The 18593-nt window shown below is 51.4% G+C and overlaps 2 protein-coding genes across 2 annotated transcripts; both read left to right on the top strand.

Moving 5' to 3' along the window:
• The first annotated feature begins 317 nt into the window (after nucleotides 1-317).
• BCR38DRAFT_433803 (FAD/NAD(P)-binding domain-containing protein) lies at nucleotides 318-3042 on the top strand. The gene is made up of 6 exons (XM_040860275.1): nucleotides 318-525; nucleotides 607-676; nucleotides 730-810; nucleotides 875-1225; nucleotides 1488-1913; nucleotides 1970-3042. The coding sequence occupies exons 1-6, from the start codon at nucleotides 515-517 to the stop codon at nucleotides 2612-2614; spliced, it is 1584 nt and encodes a 527-aa protein (XP_040715447.1). The 5' UTR covers nucleotides 318-514; the 3' UTR covers nucleotides 2615-3042.
• A 1213-nt stretch (nucleotides 3043-4255) lies between these two features.
• BCR38DRAFT_342713 (putative histidine kinase HHK1p) lies at nucleotides 4256-12163 on the top strand (the record flags this gene model as incomplete). Its single annotated transcript, XM_040855967.1, has 5 exons — nucleotides 4256-4404; nucleotides 4475-4981; nucleotides 5042-6849; nucleotides 6898-7058; nucleotides 7223-12163. The coding sequence occupies 5 exons, from the start codon at nucleotides 4256-4258 to the stop codon at nucleotides 12161-12163; spliced, it is 7566 nt and encodes a 2521-aa protein (XP_040715446.1).
• Nucleotides 12164-18593: the final 6430 nt, after the last annotated feature.

The following is an 18593-nucleotide window of genomic DNA, read 5'->3' as shown; positions in this document are numbered from 1 at the left end:
AAGGAGGGGCGGTTTGTTGTTGTTGCCAACTTGTTGTTGGCCAAAGAGAGAAATCATGATATGGATTCAGATTCTGGAGCTTGTAGTGGTTACTTCATCTTGATAGTGCCTCAAATTGTTAACAGCCACTAGTCACAGCATAACCACAGGCAGTGGCATGAGTATGTTTTGTAGCACCTACCTCACCTACCCGTCCCGCGCGTGGGCGAACCCCTGCAGATGCGTGCATGCCCCACCAAAGGTAGTGTGGATCCCCCTTTCGATTCGGGGTTGTCGAGAATTGTCACATCCCACTAAGGTGCTCTCTCCCCTTTTCACGAAGAGTGTTGATAGAGGGGAAATAATCCAATTCTATTGTTCTTTCTCAGCACCGTCGTAGATTCGCAATTGCTCTCTTGCACAATCTTCAAGCCTTCTTTCGGTCCTTTGTTGAGCCATAGACTTGCATTTCTTCGGATATATTCCAAACCCCCCACCTTGACTCCTGTCAACATCATCAAACAGAACCTCCAACATGGCCGACATGTACGTACGCCCAGCAATGATCCTGGACGGCAAGTCCAATTGTATTTGGCAACAAATTGATTGCTGACACGGAATTTACAGTAACGTTGACGTCCTTGTCATCGGTGCTGGCCCAACGGGTCTTGGTGCCGCAAAGCGCCTCAACCAGATCGTATGCCTCACCGCCAGTCGAGCGAGCAGCCCACGAAGTTAACTTCGACCTAGGACGGACCATCGTGGTTGATTGTTGACTCTAGCAGCAAGGCTGGCGGCCTTGCCTCTACAGATATCACCCCCGAGGGCTTTGTAAGTCATATACTCGGTAAACAAATCTGCTGCTGCTGCTGGGTACTGACAAAGGCCTTGACAGCTGTACGATGTCGGCGGTCACGTTATTTTCTCCCACTACAAGTACTTCGACGACTGCATCAATGAGGCTCTTCCCAAGGAGGATGACTGGTTCACCCACGAACGAATCTCCTATGTCCGCTACAAGGGACTGTGGGTGCCGTATCCCTTCCAAAACAATATCTCCATGCTGCCTAAGGAAGATCAAGTCACTTGCATGGAAGGTCTGATCGATGCTGCTCTGGAACACCGTGTCACCAACACCAAGCCCAAGAACTTTGACGAGTGGATCTTGCGCAACACTGGCGAGGGCATTGCCAATATGTTCATGCGACCCTACAACTATAAGGTTTGGGCTGTTCCGACCACAGATGTAAGTTGTTTAGCCCAATATCAGTCGCTTGTCAAAAGAACGGACGAAAACAGTAGCTCGGTTTCTTATGCTATGGAATATCTTTCCTATTTGGCCAGTTACTCCAGCCAGCTCCCAGTGCAATGACCCTTCCATGAGGCAGTTCATCCCACTGGCAGTCTGGGTGGAACAACCTGACAATACGGCAGTTTTCCTAGGTCATTTCACGGCTCCTGGGTGTTTATTTCAATACCTCCTTGGGCATAGGCTGACTAAATGCTAGATGCAAGCTGCGTGGCTTGGAGAGCGTGTTGCTGCCCCCAACGTCAAGCTCGTTACCAAGAACGTCATCCTGAACAAGGTGGCCGGAAACTGGGGCCCCAACGCTACCTTCCGTTTCCCTGCTCGTGATGGTACCGGTGGCATCTGGATTGCTGTCGCAGACACCCTCCCGGACGAGAAGAAGCGTTTCGGCAAGAAAGGTAAGGTGTCCAAGGTCAATGCTGAGAAGAAGGTTGTCACCATGACGGATGGAACCACCATTAGCTATGAGAAGCTCATCTCTACTATGGCTGTGGACCAGCTCGTTGAGTCTATGGGCAACAAGGAGCTAGTTGATCTTAGCAAGGATCTGTACTACTCGTCGACCCACGTTATTGGTGTTGGTCTGCGTGGCGAACGACCTGACCGCATTGGCGACAAGTGCTGGGTGGGTTGCCCTTACTGCTAAGGTACATCAGACCGGCATTGCTAACAATTACCTAGCTCTACTTCCCCGAGGACAACTGTCCCTTCTACCGTGCCACTATCTTCTCCAACTATTCTCCCTACAACCAACCCCAAGCTGATGTTAAGCTCGCCACTCAGCAATTGGGCGATGGCAGCAAGCCCCAGAGCACCGAGGCTAAGGAAGGGCCCTACTGGTCTATCATGCTCGAGGTTTCGCAGTCAACCAAGAAGCCTGTTGACGAAGCCAACTTGCTTAAGGACTGTATCCAGGGTCTAATCAACACCGAGATGATCAAACCCGAGGACGAAATTGTGTCTACATACCATCGCAAGTTCGACCACGGCTACCCAACACCCGCTCTTGAGCGTGAAGGAGTCTTAACCAAGCTGCTACCCAAGCTCCAGGACATGGACATCCTGTCCCGAGGCCGCTTTGGCAGCTGGAGATACGAGGTCGGCAACCAGGACCACTCGTTCATGTTGGGTGTTGAGGCTGCTGACCACATTGTGAACGGAGCTGTGGAGTTAACGCTCAACTACCCTGACTTTGTGAACGGTCGCAAGAACGAGGAACGCCGCCTCAACCAAGGCCCCGTAGCAGCTAAGAAGGCTGGTTCTGCGATCAATGGTACGCAGGAACTCCCCAGCCACCCCCAAAAGTCGTCGAAGCAGGTCCAATAGACTGGGTCTGACAGAAATAGGTCACTGAGGTCTTTTGCGTTCGATATTTGACAGCGAGCCTCGTCTTTTTACGGATGTTTTAGCTCAGCTAGAGAAGCGGGAGTTTACGGATCACATAGCCGTTGACAATGTTCGATAAAATGGAAGGTTGTGCATGCGATGCAATCAATGATGGATGGCTTTATTTTGATTCTACGCGCTGGGAAAGCGAAACGCTGACTGAAAAGAGTAGACGGTCGCTGATATACAGAATTAGACACATATAAACCTACGCTAGAGCTGGATGACGAAGTGATCGCCCTTATCCACTCCGATATATCTGCAGGGACAAACACGCAACATAGGTGTTGATAGTGCCATAGGTCTGACTGATGAAACTGTTTGCTACCAAACAAAACCCCCTTTCTAGCTGTTTGAAATCGGCTACGATTAAACGCAACCTCAATGTGTCATTAAAGCCACACAAACATACTCAAGTATGTGTACCTACGTCTGCCAAAGTCGACGGTGGCTCTTCCAAGCTGTTCATTAGGTAATGTCGCAGCGTGGAGAAAGTCCTATTTCACCCGTAGACTTGGAAGGCCTTGGCTGATGACGCCATTAAACAGCTCCCTTGATGAAGACATCGTGCATGCAACCATTTCAACACATCAGCATCGTGTCGCCTATTTCGCAACTTGAAAAAGGTGAGAAAGTCACTTGGGTATGAGATATATTTCATCTATCAACATTACATGCCGAACTTATATAGTTTACAACGTTGTTGCAGTATTTTAAACCACACGTTCGGGCCCGCCACTTATGTCATGACAAAGATTCCGCGCCATGTTGCAAATCGGCCGCCTCAACCCCTCTCTCTTTATCACAATAGTCGCACACCGGGGAGAGCGAGCCAGGGCGCACTGCGACAGCGACGCATACTTGGTTAGGAAAAGAAGATCCGCATACTGGGGCACAATCGATCTGTGGCACTTGAATCAGTAGAAACACCGCTGACTCGTTGGCGCACGCAGTAGCGAGTACTCTAGTATTTCGGTTTTAGTAAGCACCCACTTAGACTCCAGACAAGCGCGCCGCTCGGATGGGCAGCTCGATCCCGTGCCAAGTTTATGTAGATCCTCACCGCGTATTCATTTCGAAGTGTAGAGTTGAGTCTCCACTGCAGTTTGCTTGATGGTATCTGAATATACACATTAATGTTTGTTATTCTATATCTGAGACGGTACAAGCGTGTAGTTCCTCGTCTATCTGCAAAATCCGATGCTTCCCTTTTAGTAGTGCTTGAAAGGTTTATAAGATAATCGCGCTGTCAAACGCTACATAGAGCGAATGATAGCCTTAAGGCACCTAGCCAGTTTAGGCTCTAGTTCCAGGTTCCACCAAAAGACCCTGAGCCAAGGCAAGGTAGCAGACTCAAGCCTAGACGCCAAACCACCAGATTCCGACATTCAATCGCGTCGTCAACGCTCTTTACCGCCGTTGCTCTGTAGATGAGGGCCCTTTCCTTCTTTTCTCCTGCCACGAACCCATATGAACACTACTTCAGGGGGTTCGAGCCTACGGATCATGAATGACGAACCTGCGACACCCTAATCCGCCCGTCGAGCCCGATCTGCCGCACCGGTAGCACTGTACCTCCCAATGTCGGGCTTTTTTGGCGATTCCGAGGTCGCCATGGACGAAGACAGCACATTCGATCCTCCAGTACGCATATTCGAGCGCTTGCGACAAATAGCTGGCTATACCTGGGATGAGAATCGGAGACCGTACCATAGCACATATGATAACTGGTTATTACCGCCCACCCCCCGCGATCTTCCTGTCGCAGAACTATGCATCTCTGACGCAATCTCGTTGAAGGCATGTCTTTGGGACAAGATTCGTTTCCCCGTATTCGACGACAGCGACGACCCCCTCGCAGAATATCACCAGCCCTCCTGCTTTCGCCAGCAAGCTATCGTCGTCCAGTTCACTTCCCCAAAGCGAAGGCAGTAGTGAACGTTCGGCCACCTCCCCACCAGTCGGCTCAAGCTCAGTAACCGATCTCTCCAACGTCGAGGAGCGGCCTGTTGTCGCGCGCATATCATATCATGTCCTGCGCGAGGAAAGGGCATTCCACATCAGCAAGAGCCTGATTGCAACTGCCGACCCGGAAGGAGACCATAATGTGAGGCCGGTAGACCTCGTGAGGTTGACACCACAACCAGGCGATCGAGGTCCTATTATTGTGTCGATTTACGAGTTTCCAGGGTATAATTACCTTTTTCGGGTTATGGATTTTGGGCCTGCTTTCTATTATGCCAAAAGAATCGACGACAGGTTCGAAGCAAATCGCAAAGACGATTATCACCTGGAAGAACCCATCAGGTACGTGACTGAATTTGCATCTACCAATCCGCTGAGCGCTACTGATGTTTGGACGCGTAGTTTACAAGATTTCCTCGATTTTGCCATTGGTGCCACGCAGTGCCTGGAGATTCTTCACCACCGGCATGGCATGATTCATGGCGAGATTCGAGGCGATACTTTCCACTACAGCATCGAGACTCGCAAAGTCAAGCTGACATCCTTCGGCTCGGGGGTTAGGTCGTTCGAAAATGGCCTCACGAGTACGGGCTGGTCCGCATTGTCTAGGGAACTTGGCGCGAAGCACAAGCTCGTCTACATCAGCCCGGAGCAAACGGGACGTATGCCAGCTGAGCCAGATACACGAACAGATATATACTCACTAGGCGTGGTTTTCTGGCAACTTCTCACCCAACAACTCGCCTTTCAAGGAGCAACCCCTCTCGACGTCGTACAATGCGTGCTGGGCCGCCGCATCCCCTTGGTATCCAACATCCGAATAGAGGTTCCGGAACTGTTGGGAAGGATCATCCAGAAGTGTACGGCCAAGAGCATTCAAGATCGATATCACTCAATAAGCGGCCTGCGGTACGACTTGCAAATGGTGCAAGAGTTCTTGATTCAAGGAGACTGGCTGGCCCTGAAAGAATGGCACATCGCCTCGAGAGACGTGTCATCCTTCTTCATGTTGCCCACGACCATGATTGGGCGGCACAAAGAACGCGGGGAGCTGGTCAAGGTCATTGAACGGGTTTCCAAGAGCCATGCTGTTGGTAACATGAATCCCACATACAGGTTTGCAGACGGATCAAGCCTCGCGAATGACCTTCTCGATGCTGCCGATGTTTCTAGTGAAGGTGCTAGTTCAGCTGAAGGTGGAGGAAACAGGAGAAGTGGTTCCTTCACTGCGACAATTTCCTCAGATCCTCGGCTGTCGAGGGGCAGTCTCCAACCATCTGTGAATAGTACCGATACTCAGATAGTATCGTGGGAGACCATGTCTTCAGGCCACTCCAACCTCTCAGGACCGAAGCTGACAAGGGCATGGGAAAGACACCAGTCCGTTTCTGTTGAGACCAGGAGTCTGCTCGACAACATTAGCGATCGCCAGCCGTCGCGTCATAGTGGCATTGAGGGTGGAGCCGGCAGCCTCTCGAGACATTTAGGTTCGGCCAAATTTCGAAGGCGAGGGCATTGCGAAGTTGTGACCATCGAAGGTGCTGGAGGACTGGGCAAGAGCTTTCTCGTGCAGCAAGTACTGGCCGATGCCCGCAGGAGAGGCTATTGCGCCACTTCAAAATTCGATACCGCGAGGAGGACCGCTTTTGGGCCACTTCTCAAACTCGTATCGTCGCTTTTCAAGCAGGTATGGGGTGAGAGGAACACGGAGACACCGCTACATCTGGCCTTGAAGGACTATGTTCGCCCAATCTGGCCAATGTTGCATAAAATACTTGGATTGCCTGAATTTCTGCTTGGTCCCCAAGAGCCCGGCGTGGCCAAGTCGGCCTCTTCAGCACAGAGCCCCAAAGGGCGGAATGTCCGAATTCCCCTGAAACGACGAGGGTCTTCTCCTGGGGCGTCTCCCAGCACCGCATACCCACGCAGTCCGCATATATCATCTCAGAGCTCGCAGGAATTCCTACGTGGAAGCTCTACCAAAACGATTCGACTCATGAACACGTTTCTGGATCTGCTGCGGATATTCACTACGTACCATTTCATTTGCTTCTGCTTGGATGACCTTCATTTCGCCGACGATGAGTCTTTAGAACTGATCACTCAGATGATCGCAAGCAGGCTTAAAATGGTCGTCATTATCACTTTCAGGCCTGAGGAGATGCCCCAAGAGAAGATTCAGCGAATATTGCAGCCCACGGGAAACGAGGGTGAGTATCCCGACTTGGGCCGTTGTCCGTTGCTGATTGAACTTGCAGAACATCCCAAGGCAAGTGGCCCTCGGGTCACACGCATCGCTCTGTCACCTTTGAATGAGGTGGAGATTCTACAGTTTGTGTCGTCAACACTCTGCAGACCCCCAGAGGAAATCGCACCTCTCGCTTTGGTCATCCAATCGAAGACAGCCGGCAACCCTTTTGTAGGTTTTCAGATGATCCGTTCCCCTTTTCGATGGTTTGCAAGTGCAGCCTCTGTACAACCGAGCCGGTCTAGAAGAAATTGCCCTCGCCATGGCGACTTGAGAAATTCGGGTTCGGACGCTATACTGTCTAAAGATGGCAATGACTGACCACGTTGCTGCAGTACATGCGTGAAATGTTGGCCGCTTGTTACCGGTCGAAGTGCATTTGCTACGACTATAGGGATAGTCGATGGGTCTTTGATCTGGATAAGCTTTTCGAGCAGTTCAAGGGAGAACACGACTACGATGTGCTAGACAATGACTTCATCACTCGCAGGCTCAGCGAGCTGCCCGCATCATCGCGATCAATACTCGCCTGGGCGTCTCTTTTGGGGAACACTTTCTCGTTCGATTTGATCTGCAAACTTCTCCGGGGCGAATTCGAGTTTGTTGACAGTGCCTGTCCAGATCCGCAAGAGGCTCATTTTCGCACTCGGTACTCCACACAGGAAGCAGTGGAAGGATTACAAGCAGCCATAAACACGTGCATAATCATGCAAGGCGAGACCGACGATAGGTTTCGATTTGCCCATGACAGATATATCCAGGCCGCGTCCAGCCTTAAGGAATGCAATAAGTCCAGGATGCATTTCATCATTGCCCAGACCCTTCTGAAGCATCACTGTTTCGAAACCAGATCGCGGGACAACACCGCCTCTCACATTTGTGCCTCGGTCGATATTGTCAAACGCCAGGTTCAACACCGTCAACAGTTCCGGAAGCATCTGATGGACTGTGCCGCCATTGCTGTGGAGAATGGTGCACGACCAACTGCTGCCAAATACTACAGCAATGCCATCATTCTCCTGCAGCCAGACCCGTGGAAGGAAGGAGAAGAAGATGTATACTATGACGAAACGCTGCAGCTTTATCTGCGAGCAGCAGAGTGCTATGTCTTCATGGGTCAACACAATGCCGCCCTCGGTCTCCTCAACATCGTCTACACCAACGCCAAATCAGCCGAGGACAAGGCCCCAGCTTGGCTATTACAGTCGCGCATACTAGCACAAAGTGGAGACTCTCAATCGGCGCTGTCGAGCCTGAAGCAAAGCTTGACGCATTTGAAGGTTAATTTCGACGATAACCCTACATTTGAGAAATGCGACGCGGAATTTATGAGGCTGTCTACTATGATAAAGTCTATGGATCGAATGGGCGCCATGAACCTCGCAGAAAATACCGGCTCTCACCTTGTAATTGTAGGAGCTATATTGGCAGACGCGTGTAGCGCCGCATGGTGGAGCGATTGCCTCGACTTCTACAGCCTTTCCCTGGCCATGATCCGCATTCACCTTGACCAGGGTTCTTTTCCACAGTCTGGCATGGCTTTTCTTCACATATCCATGATCGCACTGGCACGCTTCAACATGATTGATTTCGCAGCAGAGCTCGGCAGTCAATGTGTCGAGCTGTTGGATAGACTTAGGGACCCGTTTTCTTCAGCCCGTGGGTACATGATTTACGCCAACTTTGTTAGCCACGTCCAGATTCCGATCGGCATTGTGGTAAATCAATTGCAAGACGCTGTTGAATTTGCTGCCGGCGCTGGCGACCGCATATCGGTCGTTCTCAGCTTTGGGCTGGCTGCCCAGATGAAATTCTTCGCTAGCGAGAACTATACGGACCTCGAGGCTACATGCCAGTACTGCTGCGAAGAGGTTCCCGGTTGGCACCAGGACAGTCGAGGTGGAACATTTCTCATCTCAGTCCGACAGGTGTGCCGTGCCCTTCAGGGAAAGACACAGACTTCGGATCCACGGGAAATCATGTCGGACGAGCAACATTCATCCTCGAGCTACAAAATGTGGCTCAACAAATCCACGCACAATGGGGGGCGATCTGTGCTTATCTACGAAACCATGGAGATTATTCCACTCTATCTTTATGGTCATTACGAAATGGCGTGCGAGATTGGGCGGAGGTGCTTGGAAAACCTCCATCTCATCTGGTCTGCCCGGAACACGCGAGCCGTGATACTGTTCCACGGTCTTGCGCTCGCTGGCCTCATGTTTCGAAAGCTGGCTGACCCGCGGAACAAACCGGAGGACTTGCAGCATGAGGTCCAGGAAACCATTACGTTGCTCGAAGGGTTCAACAAGAAGATCAAGGACTGGCAAGTGGTCTCCGATGTCAACTATCTCGCTTGGACCAACTGGCTGGATGCCCAGGTGGCAGAACTACGAGACCAACACGGTGTCGCTATCCGCCAATACGAAAGCTCTTTAGACCACGCTTCCGAGCATAACTTTACGTTCGAGGAGGCTTTAGGAAACTACCTGATGGCCGGCTTTTTGATTCGACAGTCAGCCAAGAGATTGGCAAGATCGGTCCTGAAGGAATCACTCGGGCTTTGGCAACAATTAGGAGCTACGGGCATTGCTCGCTGTATCGAAGACGAGCATGCCTTATTACTCCATGGTCCCACGCAGAGCACGAGGACTGCCGAGGTTGGTGTGCAAACTGACTTTGCCGGCGACACGGCATCGGTCACGTACCCTGCCGATGGCGAAGAGATAGAGCAGGCAGTGCAGCCCACCATGGTGGAGACCAAAGAGACGCGCATGGCGGCGTGGCGGGGCACCATGCAACCCGAATCTGGCGTTGGTCTTCCCGCGCTTGACATGATCGACCTACATGCCATCTTGGTGTCGTCCCAAGTCATCTCGTCGGTTCTACAGGTCGACATTTTACTGAAGACGATGTGCGATGTGATCCTGCAGACTTGTGGCGGCTCTGCAACCCAAGCTGCAATAGTGGTGCAGGATGACGAGTCTGAGTCTGAGGAGGTGACATGGTGCGTTGCTGCTAGTGGTGAGCCAGATAAGGGTGCCATGTCACATATCCCGGGGCGGCCATTGGCTGGGACGTCTCTGGTGGCCGAAAATGTCGTGCTTTATTGCATCAGGTTCCGCGAAGCTGTCTTCATTCCGGATCTCGTCACGGATGAGAGATTCGGCAATGTTAGTGATCACTGGTTGCACCGGAACCCTTTGAGCAAGGCTGTCATTGCTATCCCCATATGCCATGGCTCGCAGCCCTTGCTTGGCGTCTTGTACCTCGAGGGTGAGCCAGGATCATTTACCGACAGAAATGTGACGGTGCTTCAGCTGCTCGTGAACCAAATCGGCATCAGCTATTCGAATGCTCTCTCGATGAAGAACATCGAGAAAGTCTCGGCAGAGAACTCGTCCATGGTCGGGATGCAGAAGCAGGCACTCTCCAAGGCGATCGAGGCCGAGACCAAGGCGAAGAACGCCGAGGCTGAGGCTATCCGCAACGTCAAAATAGCCGAGGAGGCTGCCAAAGCCAAGAGTATCTTCCTCGCCAACGTGTCTCATGAGTTGCGGACACCGCTAAATGGTGTCATCGGTAACTCTGAGCTGTTGCGAGACAGTAGCTTGAACAGGGAGCAATTGGAGATGGCTGATTCGATCCGAGTGTCGGCAGATCTTTTGCTCACCGTTATCAACGACATCCTGGATTTCTCCAAGATGGAGGCAGACAAGATGAAGCTATACATCATCGCGTTCAATCCAGAGGAGATGGTGCGTGAGGTTGTCCGAGCTGCGTCGTACAGCAACCGGGAGAAGACGTCAAAGAAGAACGTTAAAATCATCCAGGATATTAATTTGCCGGCTATGCTGATTTACGGCGATCCGATACGTTTGCATCAGGTGCTCGGCAATCTAATTGGGAACAGTCTCAAATTCACCGAGGACGGTTCCGTGACTATCGGCGCCAGGGTCGACTCGGACACACCTGAGAATGTGACACTGACATTCTGGGTAAGGGACACGGGTATTGGCATCCCGCCTCAGCAGCTGGCCAAATTGTTCAAGCCGTTCAGTCAAGCAGACTCGAGCACGGCGCGCAAGTATGGCGGCAGTGGTCTCGGTCTCAGCATCTGCAAGTCTCTAATCGAGACCATGATGAAGGGTCAGATTGAGCTTGACAGTGAGGAGGGTGTAGGCACAACCGCGTGGTTCACCGTCACATTCGACAAGGCCAAACCTGAAGTGGCGGCTGGAGATGCACAGACGATACATGTGCCCCCAATCATAGACAAGCAACAATCGCTAGGCAATGTGTCTATGGCACGCGAACGCAGGGAGTCGTCTCCAAACCCCTATTTGGACCTCACCCAGATTCCCAAAGAGGAGATGCGTATCTGTGTTGCCGAAGACAATCTCATAAATCAAAGGATTGCCATCCAGTTTGTGCGCAAGCTGGGATATACGAAAGTAGACGCCTACGAGAACGGCCTCAAGGCGGTGGAGGGTCTACGAGACCAGGCCAATGAAGGGAAGCCCTATCACATTGTTCTTATGGACGTGCAAATGCCAGTGCTTGACGGCTATGAGGCGACAAAGCTGCTCCGCAAAGACCCCATCGACATCGTCCGAAAAGTCCTTGTCATTGCGATGACGGCGTCGGCAATTCAGGGAGATCGCGAGAAGTGTCTTGCCGCAGGCATGAACGATTATCTTGCCAAGCCAGTCAAGGCCGACCTGCTCAAAAGAAAACTCGACGCATACACGACTGGTCAAATCCCCCCATCGAGTACGGTAAACAAAAGGCCCACCTTCCCAGGTACCTCACGTGCAAAGTCGCCCATACCGCCGCGTCCACCACCCTCAACGAATCCCGTCATCATGACTGACGGCGAAATATACGGCTCTCCGCCAGAAGTAATTCAACACACATCGCCGCCAACGGGAGCTAGTCGCAGGTCCAGTGACAACCGCTCCACGCCATCGGACCTGGCATCCATCGCCGAGAGCACTGTATCTTCCACAGCGACGCAGAAGGACATGAAGCGACAGACTAGGAAGCTAACCAAGAGCCGCACCAACAGTGAGGTCGTCACCTCCGATAAGGCTGAGAGACCACCCAAGGCTGTACTGAAGAAAAGCCCCAGGCATAGCGTTACGTTGCTGGCTGAACCACCGGCTGTAAGTCAGGAGAATGTAGCGCTTTCGCCTATGACGACAAATGATGGAAAGCCGTCGAGTTTTACTAGTACGAATAGTTTGAGTAGTAGTAGGGGGTTTGTATCGAAATAAAGGGTACGGAAGATGACGCGGAGGACACAGCGAAGGCTCGGTATCTCGTGTGGCAACATATTTGCGGCCCTTTGGACCAACTCTACTGGGGGAGAAATGGTGATCTGCGGTGTATCTGTTAAATAAGTGCGCCACAGGATCTTGGCAGGCTCTCTTTCGGGGTCTCGCGCATGCATGTTTGTTGTATCCTGTCTAGCCTGCATGTGAGGATCTCCATCATTGTTATGTCTATGGAAGCTGCGAACATGGAGGCTTCTTTATACCCCTAGGGTTTGGAAGACATGACAGCAAGGGATTCTATGGAAACTTAGCACCGCTGTGGTCGGTTCTCAGGGAAGCTCCTATGATGACACGATGTGTATGGTTGACTGACTGGCGGTGGGAAATACGAGGCGAAGACGATTACGGCCACATTCATGTATTGGAGATGGAAGATGGGAAGAAAGAATCCGAAAGAAAGGACGACGCCTCATGAGCTAGCTGTCAGATTCTGAATGTAGAAAAGTAGAGCTAGGTTTGGACCCTGGAGACGAAGATGTGACTATATCGACTAGGTACACATACAATGAACATCAAATATAGGACTATATTGAATAGGTATGCATTGTCTGCGACCGGAAAATACGTTCGACACTGTATCGTCAGCCTGTATATATGTTTGGCTCTTTTCAACGAGGACCAATATGCCCGACATTGTGTAGCCGACCTGAAGCGACATCCTTCTTTGTCTGACATTGACACTCTTTAGAGTCTCAAATAAGAATAATGCACAAGAAGATTGCAAGTCCTTCCTTTCAACCTGTTAGATGTCCTCTTAGCCCCTCCCATTAGTCCAAATGAGGGCATTCTCGCCATTTGTATCGCCCTGAATTACGTTATTGAACATCTTGAGCACGAGGATGTAAACGAAGTTGAGGCAACCGGGTAGAGCGAGATCATAGTCTTGCCGCAACTTCCACACAAATCACCGAGTCCCCATATTTGGAACGAAGGATCGCAACTGTCACAGAGTGATTCCGTACTGGTTAGAACGTCAGTTTTTTTCTCTCGCAAATTCTGATGGCGCGACATTTCATGCTTCATGGACGGGTGCGCTCTTGTAGTACATAATCTTCTTCAACCAGGACCGAGAACCCGCCTGGATCGCTCTAGATGGGTAAACAGACCTTGGATCGCACAGCCTCGATAGTTATACCCATCTCGATACCTTGCCGCTAGTAGAGCGGAGAGAGTTCGCATCTAGAATGGTCCGCAAATGAATGAACCTGCGAGAAAGACCGCATCGGATGCGTTGATGCCCGACAGCCCACGGTAAACCTGCGGCTTTCGCGGTGCGGAATCGCTTCCGTCCACTCGGTGTACAACACCTATGTTGTCACTGGCCAGTCCAATGTTCTATATTTGGGGCTTGGGGTATCGTTGGATGGCGCCTTTCAGAACGGCCAACGTGATCCCCTCACCTTGTAGTATCCAGTCGGATGTAATTACCTGATATGGTGAATACCGACCGCCATGAATGCAAATAAGAGCTGAGAAACGCGGAGAAGCCGGGTCATGATTCGCGAACCTGGGCGGAACAAGTGATCAGGAGAGCGATAGACACACGACCGGGATTTGAGGAGGCATCCTTCGTGCTAGAAGATTCAAAGTTCTTCTCCGTTGGTTTCGTTGGTGGCAAATACTGTCGGCCGAGTAACCCCATCAACCTGTAGTAATGCTGAAGGTCGGAGCTGGAGTGACACGGCTACCTCAACGGTTCTGGAGCGTGACTGTCCTGGCGGTGACAGGAAAATACTCAAGACCGCGGTCCAGACTCCCGATTAACACTCCAAGTTGACGACCTGAAGCGTAATAGCAAGGATATCAAGTCACAGTGTGCCAGTGACCACTTGATGAGCTAGAGAAAAGCCTCACCGGAAAAGCTCAACTGCCAAGCCGGGAACTTCAGGGGCCGGTAAGCGAGCGTAAATCTGTTGTGCATATTTTGTTGCCCCATGTACCAGAACGGAGAGTGACTACCCCCTGTCTTAGCGAATTCCGTGGTAGGTGTTCCGGAGCGGTACGGTAGTTGTAGAGGAGGGTGTTTGTCGGACTGTGCCGCCCGATGGCTATTAGTACCGAAGTTCCGCCATGGCCGAGACGATCATGGCCCCGTTACGGTTAGCAGTGCGTAGGGCCACCGTTCCCCAGTGCTGGAATTATGTCCATGGCTTGCAGCGCGGAGAGGGCTGGGACGATCTTTACCAGATCTTAGAATGCATTTCGGATCCGATTTCAAGTTGGTGGTGTTGAGTCACGGAGGTGGCTTGACAGCTCTCACTCAGTAGCCAACCAATACGTTCACAGCTAGAGCTCAGGATGGTGTGTACCCCACTTGGATCTAGAGTAGTACAACCACGTTTTTCTTCCCTCTCCTCTCCTCTCTTGGAGTTGCCATGTTGTCAGCGGCTAGTGTGAAGGCAATAACAAGCTTCTATATCTTGGCCCTGTTCTTGTGGCAGCCTTATGCCAGTTCATGGATGCAATCTAGTACCACAGACCAAGGAAGGAGCTAGAAGACCACATGTGGCCTACTGAAGGTAGTGTTGAACAGCTTGAAGGCGCCTGGGATCGTCTGTGACACACCCTTGTCGGCGGATATTTGTCGCGTTGAGACCCAACAACGGCAGAGCTCGAGGCGGGGTAGCTCTTTCGGTTTGATGGAAGAAGGATCGAGGTCAAGTTGCTTGCTTCCCATCCATCTAAACAGGTGACGGCCTGGAACCTGGTGCTCACTGGTACCCATTGGTCGAGAAAGTGAGGAGGACGAGAGAGTCCAAGCTCTGGTTCTGAATATCCCAGCTTAGAGCTCTGCAAAATGTATAAAGCGAACCTTTGAGTAAGGCCATTGGTGGCCACAATTGCTAGATAAGGAAATATCGTGGATGGTGGCAACGATCTGATGCGCATGTTGGTCCAGCATAGCCTCGTATTGACCTAGCTCTACTTGATCATTTAGTCCCCTCGAGAACTAGCCTACTCGCGGCTGGCAGAAAGGGGAGTCTCGCCCTATCCCGTCATCATTCAGCCGCGCAAAACAACATGATGGCATGCTCACAGTCGGGTCGGCTACCGCACGGGGGAATTTCATATGAACATCTTGGACAACGGCTCAGCCCTAACGCGTCAATTATGTCCGAGAGTTCTGCTCGAATTCTTCAAAGGACGAGTTTGGCCATGACGGGGCGCTACGAGAAACAGGGTTGGTGTACACCTGGCGCTAATCGACAAGGTCTGTTAGTCGTGGTATAGTCTTAAGACGCTCCGCAACATTATCACCAGCACGATGCTTCCAGTCGCAGTAAGCAGCATCAACATTGGCTCGCAAGACCAATGAGCCAAGAAAGCAACGAGAGATCCGTGCATTGTTTTCCACTTTGGAATCTTGCTTGCCATGTCGTTTCCATGCCGGTGTCCGCCTCACCGTCCTTTGCGATATGCAATCTTCGGCGGCCTGCTCGGAAGTCCGTCGTAATCCACCAGTCGTTTGTCTCAGAGTCAGTCAAGCTCGTAAATATCAAATCGCATTTGTGAGCATTTGTGAATGAGACATGTCGGTAATCTGACCGGGCCACGCAGATGCGGCTTCGACTACGGTCGTCTCAGGACATCATCGGCCGAAAGAGTGCAGCAATGGGTGACTGACTACCTGATATTCCCTCAAGCGAAGCCCCAGTTGCCAGCCAAACAAAACGTGGCTAAGGAAAGGTGACTTTTGTGCAGTCGCATGCCAGCCGCAACGTGCGTTCCAGAATCTGGCAACCCAAGAGCCTCAACTTTCGCAACATTGTTCTAAATGATATGGGACGCACGACATGTGTTTACTTCACAATAGAAGCGTGATTCGTACAAACACCACAAGGTTTCGCAAGAGTTGCCGTCAGGTAGCATGAAAAAGTAGTCGACCTTGCGAGCAACCTGGGCTGGCTGAAGGCCACCTGTGACAGGCCATTCCACGCCCTCATCTGTATTCTCTCAAAGATATCGTTGGTCTTGGCGCTATCTTGGAGATACGTTGCCAGACCATCCACGCGCCGACGGCAGACGCCGCTTTTGGGACAGTCCGGTAGCGTCCCATTGCTTGCTGTTGGTCCGGGAACGAATCTGGCGACTCCGATTCTCCAGACCCAATCTCAAGGGTCAATTCAATGATGCATACCGCGCGTCATGTCAGCACAGGTACCGCATCGGGAGAGCTACTCCATATGGCGCCGACCATTTCAGGCAGTGGTATAGTAGTATACCATGTAATAAAGGGACCATGCTCAGATGGTCTGAGATGCCGGTACGTGAAGGACTGCCAGTCTAAAGTAGGTCCCGGTGATATTGTCAAGGGATGTTGACTAAGGGCACCACGTGACTGGTCACAGCTCAATTTCTCATCCCTGATCGACCAGTTTCAAGTTGAATGCTCGCGGGAGCCAGATAATTAAGCTAGCATCCCGATCCAAGGCAGATTTGTTGAATGTGGAGATAATGATGGCGTCGGGAAATACATCCAGGATTCCTGACAGAGGCGGGTGGGTTGGCTTTTGATGAACGACGGATAGTATGGCGCGGTTGATTCCAGAAGGTGTTAGCAGTAGTACACAGTACTTGCATGTGCCGGAAATTAGGAAGACGACTTCTTGTGGTTCATCAGCGAGGTACCCCGCTCGTCTCGACGTGGATGCGGGCGTCGTTTTTTCTTTGGTACCGAAAATAGAGGAATTCGGGAAATCGAATGGTGTAGTTTCAGATCCCTCAATTAGGCAACTTTAAATTGTCTGCAGGAAATGGAAGGGCGCCACAGAGCCACAACTCTATCGCGTGTAGGACGCGGGCTGGCTAGGCCTGATTGGATTGTGATGCTTAAGAAAGGGGGCTGACCGATGGTGGCTTGTTTTGGTGGCATAGGTTCGTCGCTTCTATCCAGGCCGGCAAGGGTGTCTCGGAGACCATGAAAACGAGTGGCCAGCAACACTCGATATGCATCGGCCCAGCACTGATTGGACAAAACCCGTCTGGTGTTCCCCATTCAGGCACTCGCACTCGATTCCTGGAATCTAAGATGGACGGACGTAATTAGCTACAGAGTTTGCAGTGATGCTGAGAACAGACCTTTTCTACACTTCTGCCGAAGCAATGTCTTGCCGCTAAATGTGCATTCGATACGAAGTATATTGGTTGAACCGGGATTTGGGCTGGCCGTTGGTATTGAGGACTGACTCGCGATTCTCCGTGAACAGCCAAATTGTCCTATTCGTATCCAAAGCTGCCGTGTAATGATCTGTTTTTGGGTCGGTTGGCCGATGATGTGATGCAACTAGTGGCTTCCCTGCTCGATTAAGCATATCTCAGCGTCTCATACGAGTTGGCGAAAGCATTGCAGCACGCATCAACTGATATGTATGTAGTCTTCCTAGCTTAACACCTGCCTGCGCCACCCCGAGCAAGTCGACAAAGTCGATTTTACTAAGAAGTAAGCCTGTCCAGGTTGGGTCAGACTGACAAGACTTCCAAATTGCTGCCAGGGCTGCCCGCATAATAGTTAACATGTGCGTTGCCGACATCCGGATGTTGCCTATAATGTCATTTTCGACTCGAAGATTATCGAGGAGCTGTCTGTCCTAATGATGAAATAGGCATAGAGTCTGGTTCTCATCAGGGACGTCTTCGCAGCAATTGGATGTCAAACCATCCGTGCACGCGGTAATTAGTACCCATGGTTCCATCGCTCTTACTTGAACCCGACAGCTTGTTGGAACATGTAAGGCAGGAACTGCGGTTGTCGTGCTGTAATGTCGATTCCATCAGCTGAATACCAACAGCAAAGTCCGGCCAGCACCGAAGATTGCGTTGTGTTATAGTACGGTGACGAGGCTCAACAAGAAACTGCAGTTAGATATACTGATGGAAGGGTGCATGAACCATGACACCGTTTCCATGGCATCGATTGGCCGGGAACGACGCCGTCGAGATCGGCTCGACCAAACATGGCAGAGTTCTGGTCGAAGCGACGGCCTGGACTGTAGAGAAGCTACAGAAACGTGGGATAGCACGTGTATCAATGTGTGTGTTACATTGACAGGAAGCTTAAGCCCGTCACGAAGCCGTAACTGTATAACCCGAGCCCAAGGCTCAGGCTACGGGCGTTAGAGCCGAATAGGTTGAATGTCCGATGCCGAGACCTGTGTCGAGGTTGGCTCGGATCCTAAACTTGGATGCAAGTCATCTTCGCGCGCCAAGGCAGTTTGCTAGGCCGGATTGCATTGTCGGCGCCAACCAGGTTTACGTTGTCGTTGACAGGATTGGGAAGTCGGCCGAAGAGGGGAGGGGCACCGCTTTCATGCAGTGCTGATGCGCGTGATATTCGACAATGCACTCGGTCTGAAAGGAGTGGCGCTACGTG

Source organism: Pseudomassariella vexata, assembly GCF_002105095.1.
Source record: "Pseudomassariella vexata strain CBS 129021 chromosome Unknown BCR38scaffold_7, whole genome shotgun sequence".
Classification (NCBI taxonomy): domain Eukaryota; kingdom Fungi; phylum Ascomycota; class Sordariomycetes; order Amphisphaeriales; family Pseudomassariaceae; genus Pseudomassariella; species Pseudomassariella vexata.
This window is presented reverse-complemented; position numbering and strand designations above follow the sequence as displayed.